We start from the raw sequence: 17674 nt of genomic DNA, 5'->3' as shown, positions 1-17674 counted from the left end.
AAAAAAAAAAAAAAAAAAAAAGAATTACTATGATTAGATTAGAACTTGCACTGGCTCCTAGTAGACAGAAAATAAGTGTGTATGCCCAGGAAAAGAGAAGGTAAGAGGAGTAAAGCAACAAGTTAAAATGGGGATTAAGCGTGTCTCAGTTTCATCACTTATAAAAAAGAGAAGATATAATTGAAAGAAAACCAAAAAAAACCTCTATGTGAAACCTACCCCCCACCTCCCAAGTTACACAAAACTAAAAAGACGAGCCCCGACTTTGGATGGGGAGAATGTAGCTGAATTCAGTTATGTGCTATACTGGTAAAGCCCCACAATACTTTTTTTTTTCATTTCTGAATTTTTGAATTGTTTATTTTTATTTCCTCTTAAAAAAAAAAAGGGGGATATGTGTGCAGAACGTGCAGCTATACATGTTCTGGTACGTAGGTATACATGTGCCATGATGGTCTGTTGCACCTATTGACCTGTCCTCGAAGTTCCTTCCCCTCACCCTCCACCCCGCAACAGGCCCTGGTGTGTGTTGTTATCCTCTCTGTGTCCAGGTGTTCTCAACGTTCAACTCACTTATGAGTGAGAACATGCAGTGTTTGGTTTTCTGTTCCTGTGTTAATTTGCTGAGTATGATGGCTTCCAGCTTTACCCATGTCCCTGCAAAGGACATGATCTCGTTCTTTTTTATGGCTGCATAGTATTCCATGATGTATAGGTACCACATTTTCTTTATCCAGTCTATCATTGATAGGCATTTGGGTTGGTTCCATGTCTTTGATATTGTGAATAGTGTCACAATAAACATATGTGTGCATGTGTCTTTATAGCAGAATGATTTATAATCCTTTGGGTATATACTCGGTAATGGGATTGCTGGGTTAAATAGTATTTATGGTTCTAGGTCCTTGAGGAATTGCCATACTGTCTTCCATAATGGTCGAACTAATTTACATTCCCACCACCAGTGAGCATTCTCATTTCTCCATGGCCTGGCCAGCATCTATTGTTTCCTGACCTTTTAATAATTGCCATTCTGATGGGCGTGGCATGGTATCTCACTGTGGTTTTGATTTGCATTTCTCAGGTGATCAGTGATGTTGAGGTTTTTTTTCACATGTTTGTTGGCTGTGTAAACTTTTGAGAAGTGTCAGTTCATATCCTTTGCCCACTTTTCGATGCTGCTCTTTTTTGTCTTGTAAATATGTTTAAGTTCCTTGTAAATTCTGTGTATTAGACTTTGTCAGATGGGTATATTGCACAAATTTTCTCCCATTCTCTAGGTTGCCTGTTCACTCTGATGAGAGTTTCTTTTGCTGTGCAGAAGCTCTTTAGTTTAATTAGATCCCATTTCTCAATTTTGGTTTTTGTTGCAATTGCTAAAACCACATGATTATCTCAATAGAGTCAGAAAAGGCCTTTGATAAAATTCAACACCCCTTCATGTTAAAAACTCTCAATAAACTAGGTATTGATGGAACATATCTTAAAATAGTAAGAGCTATTTATGACAAACTCACAGCCAGTATCATATCGAATAGGCAAAAGCTGGAAACATTCCCTTTGAAAACCAGTACAAGACAAGGATGCCCTCTCTCACCACTCCTATTCAACATAGTATGGGAAGTTCTGGCCAGGGCAATCAGGCAAGAGAAAGAAATAAAGGGTATTCAAATGGAAAGAGAGGAAGTCAAGTTGTCTCTGTTTGCAGAAGACATGCCATCCTCTCAGCCCAAAAACTTCTTGAACTGATAAGCAACTTCAGCAAAGTCTCAGGATACAAAATCAACATGCAAAAATCACAAGAATTCCTTTATACTGACCACAGGCAAGCAGAGAGACAAATCATGAATGAACTCCCATTCACAACTGCTACAAAGAGAATAAAACACCTAGGAATATAGCTAACAAGGGATGTGAAGGACCTCTTCAAGAAGAACTACAAATTACTGCTCAAGGAAATAAGATAGGACACAAACAAATGGAAAAACATTCCACCCTCATGGATAGGAAGAATCAATATCATGAAAATGGCCATACTTCCCAAAGTAATTTATAGATTCAATGCTATTCCCATAAAACCATCATTGACATTCTTCATAGAATTAGAAAAAACGATTTTAAATTATGGAATCAGAGAAGACCCTGTATAGCCTAGACAATCCTAAGCAAAAGGAACAAAGTTGGAGATATCATGCTACCTGACTTCAAACTATACTACAAGGTAACAGTAACCAAAACAGCAGGTACTGGTACCAAAACAGACATATAGACCAATGGAATAGAACAGAGACCTCAGAAATAACACCACACATCTATAACCATCTGATCTTCGACAAACCTGACAAAAACAAGCAATGGGGAAAGGATCTCCTATTCAGTAAATGGTGCTGGAAAACTGGCTCGATATATGCAAAAAACTGAAACTGGATCCCTTTCTCACACATCTTATACAACAATTAACTCAAGATGGATTAAAGACTTACTTAAATTTAAAACCCCAAACCATAAAAACCCTAGAAGAAAACCTAGGCAATACCATTCAGGACACAGGCATGGGCAAAGACTTTTGATTATTCTCAGTTTATTCCCAATCCAGTTTTAAGATGTCTATAAAAAAAGAGGAGGGAGTAGCTTTTGTTTCTATCATGTGAGATACACTGTGGTTGGAATGAGGTATGCTTTAAAAGTCTGAGGATCATTATAATGGCATATAAATAACAATGACACTAGTGAATAAATATCCTGGATTTTCCACTGATCTGGGGAAAATAATTAAATCTGCAAAGAAGCTATAATTCCTTGGAAAACAGATGTGAACTAAAATATTTTTTTAAATGGCATTGGTATATACAAATGCTCTGCAATTACTTTTAAGAAGCAAGTTACAGCACTCAAATTTCCTATTTCCACAGAGCGCTAAGATATCAGTCCTAGGAGAGCAAAATGTCCTGGAAGCCAAGAAAAGCAGAGAAAATAAGAACATAAATTCAGGAGGTGAATTAAGGTTGTTCACATGGAGTAACATTTTATAATGCTTTTATGTCAAAATAAATTTGAGATTAATCATTTCCCCACAAAATGTTTTACAAACTCCCATTTTAAAATTATGTCAAGCTTTAAAATAGAACACTCATTTTAGTCTATGTTGGTAATTATATTAAAGCACTACAGTACCTCAGGAAAAAAATTAATACAATGAGGTTTCTTGGTACTATGAGCTACCTTGGTATCTATAACCTGCATATTAAAATTTCACAAGTAAGCACTTATAACAATCAGAGTTTCAGGACAAGCAAATTGACTAATTCTTGTTTCCATTATAAACAAACACTGAATTTACAAGGTGGAATACAGATGACATATTCAAATGAGTTTGCAAAGTACTTAGGATTATGAATATAAACCTACATTAATAAGAAGAGTGAACACATCAGGTTACTGCTAAACTCTATTTAATTACTTACAAATTAATCAAGTACAATAAAGAAAATTATCATTTGAAAGACACTTGATAATACTACTAAGAACTGTCAAGCTTCAATTATCCATGCTAATTCAAAAAACTGGCTAATCCTAAACAGTGGATAATTTAACTATTCTTTCTATTGGCATAGATTATATGTCTGTGCATGACAAATTTACCTTAGTAATTTGTTTTCTTAGTTTAATATTAAAACAAGTCTTGCTTCCTTGCTAGATCAGAATGCAAAGCCAGCCAGAAGTTTTTTAAAATGTTAAATGGGTTAATTACCAAGTATATAATCCATATGTACAGTACATACAATCTGAATGCTGTTTAAAATCTTTTAGTTAAGCTTTCAACCACATTTAATAAATGCATGTTAAGGTATGTAAATTATGACAAAATGATAAAAGATGGCAAATTCTTTTCTGTCACTTTGAAAGTCTGTCAAAATTTAAGTCATACGAAGTACCTTGTGAGTTATTATTTCATTTTACAGAAAAAACTATAGAACCTTCAAGAAGTTTCACATGAAGTGACTTCATTATGGTAAGTATATTGGTGTCCTAAAAAATATGTATCGCAAACATAAATCTTCTGAGTTCCCACCTTCTCACTTTTCTAACAGAAAAATATAGCATACACAGAGCGTAGTAAAGAATATGGATACTGAAGCTTGAATATCTGGATTGCAATCTCGATTCACCACTTAGAGCTGAGTGAAAATAGGCAAATTATTTAACTGCTTAGAGCCTCAGTTTCTTCATCTATAAGATGGGGTTAATATTAGTACTTACCTCCTAGGGTTGTTGTGAAGACTAAACTAAATGATACATGCAAAGCAGTTGGAACAGAACCTGGCACATAGTAAATACTCAATGAATGGTAGTATTTACATAACATTAATAAGCAAAATTACTTAGTTTCAAATAGATAACTCCTAGACAAGAAAGAAAAAAATCCATTTTTCTTTCAGAGAAGTGTCATACATTTCTCAATTTAGCTTATAATTATGTTGATTAAAACAATAATAAAAATATTCTTTGAACCATTCGAGTAATAATTTTCCCCTGGTGTCAAGGTAAAAGTAAGGAAGCAGATATATCCTCAGTAAACTCATCAGAGTATTTCATCAAGATTTTCACAGTTATATTTAGAAAGTGAAAAGCCCATAATTGTAAGATTAAAATATGAAACTTTATTGTAAAAAGGTCACAGATTTTAAAAGATAAGCAGAGAGGTTTAGATGAGAAAAGTGCAGTATCACATCTAGTAATAGTCCAACATCTACTTTACCTTGTCCTTGTTACTCTGCCAGTGGAATAAACACAACCATGTCACCTCAGGACTTAATGCTGGCCAAGTGCCAAAGGCCAGCAATGGCAAGAAAGGCTGTAGACAGAGGAGCTGGGCTATGGTTTGAAGAGAATGACAAAGAAAGGGAAAACGTGAGAGGGTAAGAGATGAAACGATGAGGACAGAGGTGCTGGGCCAGCGGTGGGAGGAGAGGGGAGGGAGCACCATATGTGGCTGTGGATGGGGGCGCAGCAGAACCATCCACGGTCAGACCAACACAGTGACAAACAGCCACTCAAGAAGTTCCTAGAGAACTCAAGAGTTGACACAAAAGGATGTGATGAAAAGCACTCATTCAGGCTCCCACTATAGCATCCTGTGGCCTCGATGAGTGGGCATGGCACCTGGTCATGAGAAGTATCTAATAGGTAGGCCCAGGGACATAAAGTAGGAACAGGAAAGACAGACCTTTCAGCTGTACTTCTTTCCTCTATTCAATGGCACCTGCTTTCTAGGCATTTACTTCATTCTGAGAGTGGATGACAATGATGATGGTGATGGCCCTGGTGGTGGTGGTAACAATGTATCTTGACTTACAATGATGGTTTCCTTCCCATTTTTAGATAGACATAATGATTCCCATTTGAGAATCTGAAGTACCAAGGCCTAGAGAGGTTAAACAATTTGCCTAAATGGCACAAGTAGTAACAGGAAAAATTGAGTTTTGAAATCAGTCTCTAAATCTCTAAAATCCACATTTTTTTTTTATACCATCTACTATTTCCCAGTATACCTCACCACGGGAAAAGGCACCATATCATTGACCTAAAAGCCTGAAACTTCTACTTGTGAAACTGAAAAGCATGTGGACATCTTTTTTTTTTTAAGGAAACATGTTCTTATGCTCTTCACATCTGAATAGATTAATAGTTACAAATTAGAAGTAAAATGATTATACAGACACAACATAGTTGAAGACATTAAGTGTTGTATCTTCTTGAGTCATGATTGCCCCCATTAAAAACAACTAAGTTTTAAAGAGGACTGTTTATTTAGAGATCTGGATGGTAGGCTAAACTTTAGAATTAAGGAATTCAGATTTAACCCTTTATTACTTGAATAAATGTATATATATGTATATTTATTAAAAACTCTTCCTAATTCAAGGACGTTACCCCATTTGCAATCTCCCAGACTATGCCATGACAAGCCTCACATGCAGTTTTCACTTTTATGTATACCAGTGACTTTCTGGATGCCAATAATTTGTACTTCCCCAAAACAGATAACTTGAGAACATGAGTCATCCCAGACAATTAAATTAGGAGTGCACTATCGATTTAAGAATAACTGACATGAGCTAATTTGCAGTTATTCCTTTGGTATTTGTCCCTCAGTTGGCACTACAAAGTTAGAATCCTAAATATTACAAGGACTGGAATTCCATAATCTCTTACAAATTTCCAATCTTGTAAGAGATTATAGGATTGAGGGATGGCATATTTGGCATCAATGTACTTCAAATGTCTCAAATATTTTCCAAATTGAAAAAGTGTCCACTTAAATATTACATCTGGACAATAAATTAAGAAATCACCAAGGAAAGCAAATATATCACTTTAGAAGCCCATTTGCAATTTTTAAGTTAAAGGAAACTTACAGAAACCAAATTTCCTTCCTTTGTGCTGCTAAATATTTGACAAACCTAAAAGTATCCTTGGTAAAGTAGCTAATATATTAACAGAATTAAATATCCCCTTTAAGTTCAAATGATTACATAATGCAAGTACACACTCCGAACTCTTATCAATTTCAAACTGCTGTGAAAAGTGCTGAAATCCATTCTTTCAGGGAGATAGAAAACATTTATAACAGCAACAGCCCTGCAGTCACATCTTTTTGTAACTAGCTCTAAGAACGAAAGAAATCTTTATGACAATAACAAGAAAATGAATTTTCATTTGAAAAGGCAGTCCCTGTGCCCTCACTGGCTGTCCTGCCACCCAGCTCCTCTGAAGGCATTCAGACCCTTCACTGGAATGTCTCGAAAATCAATAGCAATTTATTCTCTCTTTGGACCCCAAGCAACAAAAGTAAATAATACTGTCACCTCCAGTCTGCCTGCAGAACATGGTCACAAAACAGCCTTGCCACTAAAATACAACCTTACGCAGCTCTTTATCTATGCTGGCGCTACTGATTGTATTGGCTTTCATAGGGGACAAATACTTCAGCAAAGCCACACAAAGAGGTCAAGCTCTTGTACCTTAGCCAGAAATAATGCTGGGACCTGAATTAAAAAGAAGACTTGACACCACCTAAGCTTCCTGCTTCAACCATGTGGGTTTTAGGGAAGAAAAACAAGATATTTATTTTCCAAGATTATTAAAACTAAGGTGAAAATATGATTAAATATACCATATTTACAATTTTTTCCTACAGAATTTAAGAAAATCACCAGATCACTGAAGTAATTGGTTGAACCATAATATTTTGCAGCTAAAATCTATAGGTAGGCAATTTTTATACTGTCTGATAACAGTATCAATCTATAAGCAAACTACAACTTAACAATTAAAGTTCTATTTTGATACTGTTTAACCAAGTAGGTGATATCAACACCATCTGATTGTTGAAGACATTACATACATTCTGGAATGTATAAAATGGCATTATGAAGCAATAGAAGGAATATTAGGAATAACTAAGTATAATCTTATCTATTTACAAAAAAAAAGGAAATCAAGCTCTATATGTAACACCAGAAAAACAGTTAATGGAAGAAGTAGGACTACAATCCAGTCTGACACTCTTTTCACTATACTGCTTCCTGATGAAAAATTACTTATAGGCATACTAAAGAAGAGTCAGGCCAGGCGCGGTGGCTCACGCCTGTAATCCCAGCACTTTGGGAGGCCAAGGCGGGTGCATCACAAGGTCAGGAGATCAAGACCATCCTGGCCAACATGGTGAAACCCCGTCTCTACTGAAAATACAAAAATTATCTGGGTGTGGTGGCATGCGCCTGTAATCCCAGTTACTCATGAGGCTGAGACAGAAGAATGGCTTGAACCTGGGAGGTGGAGATTGCAGTGAGCCATGATTGCGCCACTGCACTCCAGGCTGGCAACAGAGCGAGACTGTCTTAAAAAAAAAAAAGAGTCAAAGTCATTTTGATGAGAATAAGCCATCATCCCTCAGGGCTACAAATTACTCCTCAAGAGAAAAAGCAAGTACTTTGAAACATTTGTGCAGTAATCAAAAATTCTCAAATCATAGAAGAGTTTACCAGTCAATCATACTAAAAGTATTTATTGAATATCTGCTAGTAGGGAATATGAAAAATATACATACATGTTTAAGAAATATTAAAATATTAAAAATAATCAGATGTAAAATTGTATGGTCAAAGAATAAATGGAAATCAGGCAGGTGCTCAGAGGAGGAGAGGGGGAGGCAGGTTGGATGAGGGAGAGGGAGGAAGGCAGTTGATGGAGGCAGACGCCGGGGGTGCAGACTGTGGGTGCTGGGAGGTGCTAGGGGGAGGATGGGCCTGGCAGAGCAGTGGTGCCCATGAAGTAAAGTGAAGACACAGAGTGGGGCCAGACACTGGAAGCCCCAGACACTGGAAGCCCCAGAAATCAGGCAGAAGGACTTGAACTTAATGTGGTAGAGACCCCAAATAATATAGAATTAAGCATTTTATCTTGGCAACAACTCCTATTGTTATTTGGCTCACTCCTAGCTCAAAAAAAAACAAAAAATACATTAAAGATGTCTTCTTGTTCAGAAAATATGACTTAAAATGTAACAACTTTTGAACCAAAAGGTGTTTCCTGGAAATTTCACTTAAATAACAAAAAACATACCATTGTGAAAAAAATTCACTCAAAACTTATGGTTTTCTGTTAAAATTACTATCACTAAGCTAAAGGAGAACACAAATCTCTGAATCCTTTTTTATTATGTAACATTAAGCACTTTGGCCAAAATAAATAAACACTAGGATTGGGAATTTTGAGAAGTCATGTTTAACTTTTGTACTTTAAAGAAGATACAATCAAGTTGATATACTTATCTTCTGTAAAACTATGAGGCATCTAAGGTTAATCATTAAGACTGATTAAATATTATATTTAAAACAAATATTCATTTATGTTTTTTAAAGTTTGCAAACTCTGTAGTAAACCAAAATTCTTTTCTCTTTATTTTATGCATTCATTATAGAAAGTTTTGAGAGAAAAGTGTGTGTGTGTGTATATGTATATATGCATGTGTACAGATACACAGACACACACAAATAATCACGTGAAAACTTATCTGCCAGAGGTCTACTCTAATATTTGTTACAAGCCTCTTTCTGATTTTAAAACAATCTACAGCAGATACATAAATATTTTGCTTGTCACTGTCAATACATATCAAATGTCCTGAAATGACTATGTCAAGGTAACACAGTAGCTGCAATTATAAGAATATATCTTACAGAAAAAGTTGTGGATGTGGACAGTTGTCTAGCAACAGGAATGTTCAATGAAATATTGTTGGAAAGATGAAAATGGGAAACAAGTTTAATAGCCAAGAGCAAAGCATTCAATATGTAAGTTATAAACATATTCATACTTTGTCATCATTTTTATACATATTAAATATAGTCACTGCCCATCTATTTATTTCTCCTATTTTCCTAATTTTGAAGAAGAGTTCCCAGAATATTTGCAAATTAACCTGTAAACACTGAATGATAGTGCCTGCCCTGAAGCTCACATGAAGTACTTTGAGGCAAAAACGGTGTGTCCCTGGCGCCCAGAACAGTGCCCAGAACAGCACCTGGCACAGATAACACGGTCAACAAGTACTTAATGGAGTGAAAAGGAAAAGTTAACTAAGGATTTGTAACTTACACCCACTCACTTTTAAAACCATTGGAATGCAAATCAAAACCACAATGAGATACCATCTCACACCAGTTAGAATGGCAATCATTAAAAAATCAGGAAACAACAGGTGCTAGAGAGGATGTGGAGAAATAGGAACACTTTTACACCGTTGGTGGGATTGTAAACTAGTTCATCTATTGTGGAAAACAGTATGGCGATTCCTCAAGGATCTAGAACTAGAAATACCATATGACCCAGTCATCGTATTACTGGGTATATATTCAAAGGATTATAAATCATGTTGCTATAAAGACACATGCACACGTATATTTATTGTGGCACTATTCACAATAGCAAAGACTTGGAATCAACCCAAATGTCCATCAGTGACAGACTGGATTAAGAAAATGTGGCACATATACACCACAGAATACTATGCAGCCATAAAAAAGGATGAGGGGACATGTCCCTTTGTAGGGACATGGATGCAACTGGAAACCATCATTCTCAGCAAACTTTCGCAAGAACAGAAAACCAAACACTGCATGTTCTCACTCATAGGTGGGAACTGAACAATGAGATCACTTGGACATGGGAAGGGGAACATCACACACTGGGGCCTATTATGGGGAGGGAGGAGGGGGGAGGGATGGCATTGGGAGTTATAATTGATGTAAATGACGAGTTGATGAGTGCTGACAAGTTGATGGGTGCAGCACACCAACATGGCACATGTATACATATGTAACAAACCTGCATGTTGTGCACATGTACCCTAGAACTTAAAGTATAAAAAAAAAAAAGAAAAGGAAAAAAAAAAAAAAAACATCAGAAGCAGTTTACAACAAAGTATGATAAAATGTAGATTTTTTTTCTTTTTTAAAATAGGGTCTGGCTTGCAATGGCAGGATCTTGCTCACTGCAACCTCCACTTCCTGGGTTCACGCCACACTCCCACCTCAGCCTCCCAAGTAGTTGGAACTCCAGGCGCACGCCACCATGCCTGGCTAATTTTTGTGTTTTTTTGTAGAGACAGAGTTTCACCATATTGCCCAGGCTGATCTCCAACTCCTGAGTTCAAGCGATCCACCCACCTCGGCCCCCTAAAGTGCTGGGGTTACAGGCGTGAGCCAATACGCCCAGCCTAGATTTTTAAAAAATGTAAATCAAAGTAAGGGAACAAACCAAAACATCCAAACCATATAGAGGAAGATGGAAAATAACAGAATCAGGAACCTGAGCTCATGCCAACACTCAATCACACGTTCAAACTTCCTGTCAAGCAAGGCTATAGCAGGACTGCAAGTGCAGCAGAAGGCAGCAGTGTTTAAAATATAAATCTTCCAATCAAGCCAGCAAGACTCAAAGCCTGATTTCACCAGTTGTTAGCACTGTAGGACTCCGGAGAAATCAATGACTGTTTTCTAGGCCTCCTTTTCCTCCCATGCAGAATGGAGCTCTTGTGAGAGCATCACCATAGGGTTGTGAGATTGACACCAGCCAATCCGTGCACAGGGCTAGTTGCATGGTGTCAGAACACAATAAGAGTTCAATGTATGCCAAATCTGTTATATTCATCATTACAGCTTTGACTGTATGCAAAAGATACCATTCAGTTCTTCCAAGCTGCATTTATTTCATAGATTCAATATTTATTGAGACTAAATATTTATTTTAAAACTTGGTTGGATGAAGCCCCACCAATGTCTTCAAAAGCCTAACATGGAAATAGAAGAAACAGAAATAACAACATATAACAGTGACTCAGGTGACATGCATAGAATAGGTGTACTCAATGTTCCCTGAAGTAAGAGGAGGAAATGATGGATGACTGAGGGGTAGGGGCTGTGGGGCAATATCACATTAAAAGTGATGTAGGAACTAGGACATGAAAGAGGGGTCAGAGTACACCAAAGTAAGGAACATGGTATTGGAAAGTCATTCCAGGCAGATTGGACAACGTAACTAAGGAAAGTGAGACATGGGAGGACATGAGAAGCTAATGGTGGTTGAACAATGTGGGCTAGGATGCTAGTGGAACTGCGACAGAAAACAAAATGGCAACATTCTGTTGGGGTCAATTTTTGAAGGCCCTATTGTGCAATTTGGACTTTAACAAGCAAGCAAAAGAGAGCCAGTTTAGGCTGATAATGACATCAGTGTTTTAGATACTAGGATTATCATGGAAGACAGATTGGAGTGAGAGTGGGAAGAAAGAATAGAGGCTAAAACATTAATACTCCAGGCAACAACTAATGCTAGGTAATAAATAATACAGACTGGAAACAAGACAAGACAGTGGAGTTGGAAAGAAGGAAACAGATGCCAGCAATATTGCTGAGGCACAGTCAGAAGAATTAGCACACAGGAAAGTCAAAAACGATTTCATGGTTTTGACCTTATATGGCTAGGGCAGTGACAACATTAATTAAGGATGGTAACACAGAGGAAGCACAGTTTGGGGCAGCAGAGAAAGAAGACTTTATTTTCTTAATGTATTTATGGATGAAAGAAACAGAGTCTTGCCCTGTTGCCACACTGGAGTGCAGTGGCACGATCTTGACTCACTGCAACCTCCGCCTCCCAGGTTCAAGCAATTCTCCTGCCTCAGCCTCCTGAGTAGCTGGGATTACAGGCATGCACCACCACACACCTGGCTAATTTTTGTATTTTTAGTAGAGATGGGGTTTCACCATGTTGGCCAGAATGGTCTCGATCTCTTGACCTCATGATCCGCCCGCTTCAGCCTCCCAAAGTGCTGGGATTACAGGTGTGAGCCACCGCACCCAGCCCATTTTTAAACAGATTGAATTTGAAGTAGCTCCGGAAAACAAAGAGGGGATGATATTCAACAGAAAGATGGAACTGAGACACAGAAGCTCAGAACGTGGCTTGAGAACTCATCCGCATAATAGACGACAGGCAAATTTACAACACCAGGTGAAATTTCAAGGGGACAGCATTTGAAGTCAGAAGGAAACCAAAGTAATGACACCTATTCTATCACTAAAAAGTATGATATCTAAAATAACCAGTATGCAGGACTTAAAACAACTACAAGCTACACTAAAAGATAGACACACTTTTATAAATTTAGTGAGATATTATGTGTCTGGATGGAAAGAATAATTTAGGTAGTCATCAATTCTCTAATTAATCTGTAGATTTAATATAATTCTAATAAAAAAACTGTAATATACTTTTGGGAAGCTTAATGAAATTATTCTAAAGTCATCTGGAAAGAGTATCTGAGAATAACTATTTTTAAAAGACTAATATGAAAGGCAAAACTGACCTAGCAGATATTAAAACATATTGTAAAAATTCAAGAATGTAAAACTGACTTATACACAGAACGATTCCTAGGTTACAAAGTCCAGAAGTAGACAAAAGTATGTGTAATTATTCAAAGCATAAAAACCTACAATTTCAAAGCAGCAAGAAAAAAGATTTATCTTTTAAAGAAGCAACATAATAAGAAAGGTTTTTCTTCTGAGTTGTGTTGAGGATGATGGATGAAGTCTAAGCTTTTCATACTCCGAGAGGAAGACATTAGTAACAGAAATACAAAAGAGAGTGTTCAGTTATTATAAAGTTATGGAAGTAAGGGATTTGTGGATTCTGGTAAATGTTCACTACTGGAGGGAATCATAGAAAAAAACCACCAACCATAATGAAATGATGCCTTCAGAAAAGAAAGTGCCAAGAATTCCTTGACTACAACGACAGAGACAGCTCTTAAGAACAGATGTTTTGATGAGTTTCCATACCCAACCTAGTGGAAATACAAAAAAAATCAGAGGTGAAAAAAATAAAACTTTATTGTCAGAGATTGGACTTGCCAAATTTAAGATTTCTGAGTTGTCAGTTCAGAGAAATGGCATAATAAATCAGACTGCAGCAGCAGAAATGTCTGACCAGGATTTGGGCAGCTCAGTAACATAGATTCTGAAGTTGCCAAAAGAAGTGCCCAAGAATTAAGGCAGAGAGGGACAAGGTATTGAATGATAACTTCCTCCATTACTGTGGAGGCATGGCCTGTGGTAAACAGAGGAAGAGAAAAGAAAGGAAGAGATTTAACTAAATATTTTGAGCTTCAACTAAGGTAAAAAGTTACTGACAACAGACTGTGAGGCAGAGATATGCTTTTATTTTTCTCTTCACAGTGCCTAACACACAGCACACATATTGTAAAAGATTACCTAAGAATGGCTGGGCGCAGAGGCTCCACCTGTAATCCCAGCACTTTGGGAGGCTGAGGCTGGTAGATCACTTGAGGTCAGGAGTTCGTGACCAGCCTAGGCAACATGGTGAAACCCCATCTCTACTAAAAATACAAAAATTAGCTGGGCGTGGTGGTGCACGCCTGTAGTCCCAGCTACCAGGAAGGCTGAGGCAGGAGAATCGCTTGAACATGGGAGGCAGAGGTAGCAGTGAGCCAAGATGGTGCCACTGCACTCCAGCCTGGCCAACAGAGAGAGAAGACATCTCAGTTAAAAAAAAAAAAAAAAAAAAAAAAGACCTAAGAATCAATGCATGTGGTAGGAAATGCTGGAAAAAATACTGGAGAACTTAAAGACAACCCCTAAATCTGATCACAGGGCATAAGAGATAAAGCAGAATGAGTAGCAGCCACATGAAGGCATCAAGGTAAGCAGCATCACCAAAAGAAAGCCTGGCTCACCCAACAACGAGAGGTACAAAAAGATTAATAGAAAGACAGATGGGAAAGGGCAGTTCAAGGAACTTAACAGCTGAGCTAGTGATGGAAGACTTCCTTTTGCACCTTTCGAATAAAGTTATTTCATTATCTCCACAAAGATTCACTTCTAGGTACTTGGTTATTCTGGACTCCCTGCCTCTATATCCATTAGTCCCCACCGTGAAAGCACTGTGGAGAGAAAAAAAAAAAAAAAAAAAAAAAAAACTTTTCCCCTAAAGCTTTAAAAAAAACAAGAAAAAAAAAAAAAAAAACACACTCATTGCACCTGAAACTATCATCAAAATCAACTTTTTTTTTAAATAGTGAACTTGCAGACTCTTGACATCTTTAATAGGGAAAATGTTTTCCAACTATTATTTATTTCTGAATTTCAGATTTTGTTCTCTCAATCATACTGGCCTGGAAGTCTGTCAGAAGTGAATATACTCAGACCCATATGACTGATTTACACTAGAAAGCTAGTCTGCGGACTGCTAGTAGGTAATGCAATTGTCAAGCTGACCCACATTTGTATAATACCTGCATCAACTCAGGAGGTGTTGGCTAGCTTGCAAACATTCTTTGAAAAAGAACTTACCTAGGCAAACAGACACAAAGGACAACGTATTTTTTAAAAGCTCTATTGAGGTCTGACACACAATAAATCACACATATTTAATGTGTATAATTTGACATATTTGGACATATGTACATACCCATGAAACCATTACAACAATCAAGATAATGAGCACATCATCCCCAGTAGATTCTTCCTGCCAATTTGTAATCTCTTTCTCTTGCCTCTCTCTAACATTCTTCAGGCCTCCACTCACCCATTTGAATTATAGATTAGTTTGCATTTTCTGGAATTTATACAAGTCAAATCACACAGTTTATATTCTCTTGTCTGATTTCTTTCCTTCCACACAATGATTTTGAAAATCATTTCACGCTGTTGCATGTATCAATAATTCCTTTTTATTGTTAAGTAGTATTCCATTGTATAGACATACACCAATTTGTATAACCATTCACCTGTTGATGGTTATTGGAGTTATTTTCTGTCTTTGTCTATTACAAATAAAGCTGCTATGGATACTTGTATGTAAGTATTTGCATGAACATATGCTTTCATTCCTTTGGGGTAAATGTCTAAAAGTAGAATGGCTATATCATAAGGCAGCTGTATATTTGACTATATAAGACACTGCCATGCTTTTTTCCAAAGTGGTTTCTCCATTTTCCATTCCCATCTGTCATGTATGAGATTTCCAGTTACTCTGCATCCTCACTAGTACTTGGCATCTTTCAAATTTTAGAATTCTAATAAGTGTATAATGGCATTTCATTGTGGCTTCAACTTACATTTCCCCAATGACTAATAATGTTGGGGGTATCTTTGCATGTGTTTACTTGTCATCTGTATACTATCTTTGGGGAAGTATCTGTTCAGATCTGTTGCCTATAGTTTTATTGGGTTGTTTTAGTATTTACTGAGTTTTGAGAGTTCTTTAAATAGTCTAAATATAACCCCTTTTATCAGATATGTAACTTGCAAATATGTTTCTCCCAGTCCTGACTTGTCTTTTCATTCTCTTAACAATGTGGTTTTTTGTTTGTTTGTTTTTGAGATGGAGTCTCTGTCACCCAAGCTGGAATGCAGTGGTGCGATCTCGGTTCACTGCAACCTCTGCCTCCCAAATTCAAGCAATTCTCCTGCCTCAGCCTCCTGAGTAGCTGGGATTACAGGTGCACAGCACCAAGCTCAGCTAAATTTTTGTATTTTTAGTAGAGACAGGGTTTCACCATGTTGGCCAGGCTGGTCTTGAACTCCTGACCAGAGGTGACCTGCCTTCCTTGGCCTCCCAAAGTGCTAGGATTACAGACGTGAGCCACTGTGCCTGGCATTCATTCATTCATTCATTCATCCATTCATTCATTGATTTACGAGACAGTTTTGTCCTGTTGCCCAGGCTGGAGTGCAATGGCGCAATCTCACCTCACAGCAACCTCTGCCTCCCGGGTTCAAGTGATTCTCCTGCCTCAGCCTCCCAAGCAGCTGGGATTCAGGCACCCTCCACTGTACCTGGATAATTTTTTTCTGTACTTTTAGTAGAGATGGGGTTTCACCATATTGGCTAGGCTGGTCTTGGACTCCTGACCTCAAGTGATCCGCCCATCTTGGCCTCCCAAAACATTGGGATTACAGGTGTGAGCCACCATACCCCAGAAAGGTGTTTTGAAGAGCTGAATTTCTTAGTGTTGATGAAATCCAGTTTATAAATTTTTTTTATTTTATGAATTCTGCTCTTGGTATTATATCTAAGAAATCTTTGACTATTTCAAGGTCATGAAGATTGCCATTTGGGAGTCTTACAGTTTTAACATTTAAGTCTATTGTTTAAAAAAGGACATTTTTTAAAAATATGTCTTAACTGACATATTACTGACAGAAGTAAGCAACCACACCTACTAATGAAGTTGCAGCATCAGTGTCTCAAGTATTCTGGGAGACAATATAGGCCAAATGTTCCCTGATATTAACTTGATAATAACCCTTTCGCAAAAGGGCAAACACTTTACTCCAGTATCAATACTAAGCAAGGAAAAACTGTGGTGTGAGAATTCTGCTCCCTAGGTGCCCTCTCTATTTTGCCTCTGACCCATGAAACCATAAAAATGAAGGTTATGAGGAAGAACACGCCAGCGAGATCAGAGTCACAGGTGAAAGTCTTAGGGTCAGCGTCTGAGGATCCTCATTTTCAACTCTCTCCTACTGTAACTCCCTTGCTCATTGTTTGGGTGTATTTCCTATTCAATGTTACTGTTAAAATATCAATGCCATCTTGTTTGTTCTTTTTTGTTTCTGATCCTATTTCCTTTAATTAAAATGTTATTTTCTGTTTTCCCCAAATTATTAAATACATATAACACATTTTCTTTTCTTCGTCAAAGTACAGATGCATATACACTTAATAATAATTAAGCATATATATACTAAATATTTGAGAAAAAAGATACATGTTTATATGTACTATGTACATGTATGTGTGTATAGATATATATATACTTAATATATACTTAATTAAGCATATATACTTAATATTTGAAGAATATAGATATATTTATACGTATTTATATGTATATGTGTGTATATATACACTTAATATTTGTTTTTTGTTTTTTGTTTTGTTTTTTTTTTTGAGGCGGAGTCTCGCTCTGTCGCCCGGACTGGAGTGCAGTGGCCGGATCTCAGCTCACTGCAAGCTCCGCCTCCCGGGTTTACGCCATTCTCCTGCCTCAGCCTCCCGAGTAGCTGGGACTACAGGCGCC

At 37.3% G+C, this 17674-nt stretch overlaps 1 protein-coding gene across 4 annotated transcripts in view; it reads right to left on the bottom strand.

The window, feature by feature from the left end:
- PRKN (parkin RBR E3 ubiquitin protein ligase) overlaps positions 1-17674 on the bottom strand; it is a 1416081-nt gene that overhangs the window by 1351833 nt on the left and 46574 nt on the right. For 2 of the 4 annotated variants that reach the window (XM_017869556.1, XM_017869557.1), the window contains exon 1: positions 6870-6907. The exons of the other annotated variants lie outside the window; for them this stretch is intronic. In XM_017869556.1, coding sequence (XP_017725045.1) covers positions 6870-6891 — 22 coding nt within the window. In that variant the 5' untranslated portion in view covers positions 6892-6907. Of the gene's footprint in view, positions 1-6869; positions 6908-17674 lie in introns of those variants that run through there. 4 annotated transcript variants of the gene reach the window in all.

Source organism: Rhinopithecus bieti, unplaced genomic scaffold, assembly GCF_001698545.2.
Source record: "Rhinopithecus bieti isolate Rb0 unplaced genomic scaffold, ASM169854v2 scaffold_3948, whole genome shotgun sequence".
Taxonomy (NCBI): Eukaryota; Metazoa; Chordata; class Mammalia; order Primates; family Cercopithecidae; genus Rhinopithecus; species Rhinopithecus bieti.
The sequence above is the reverse complement of the archived record's forward strand: the minus strand, read 5'-3'. Positions and strand labels throughout refer to the sequence as shown.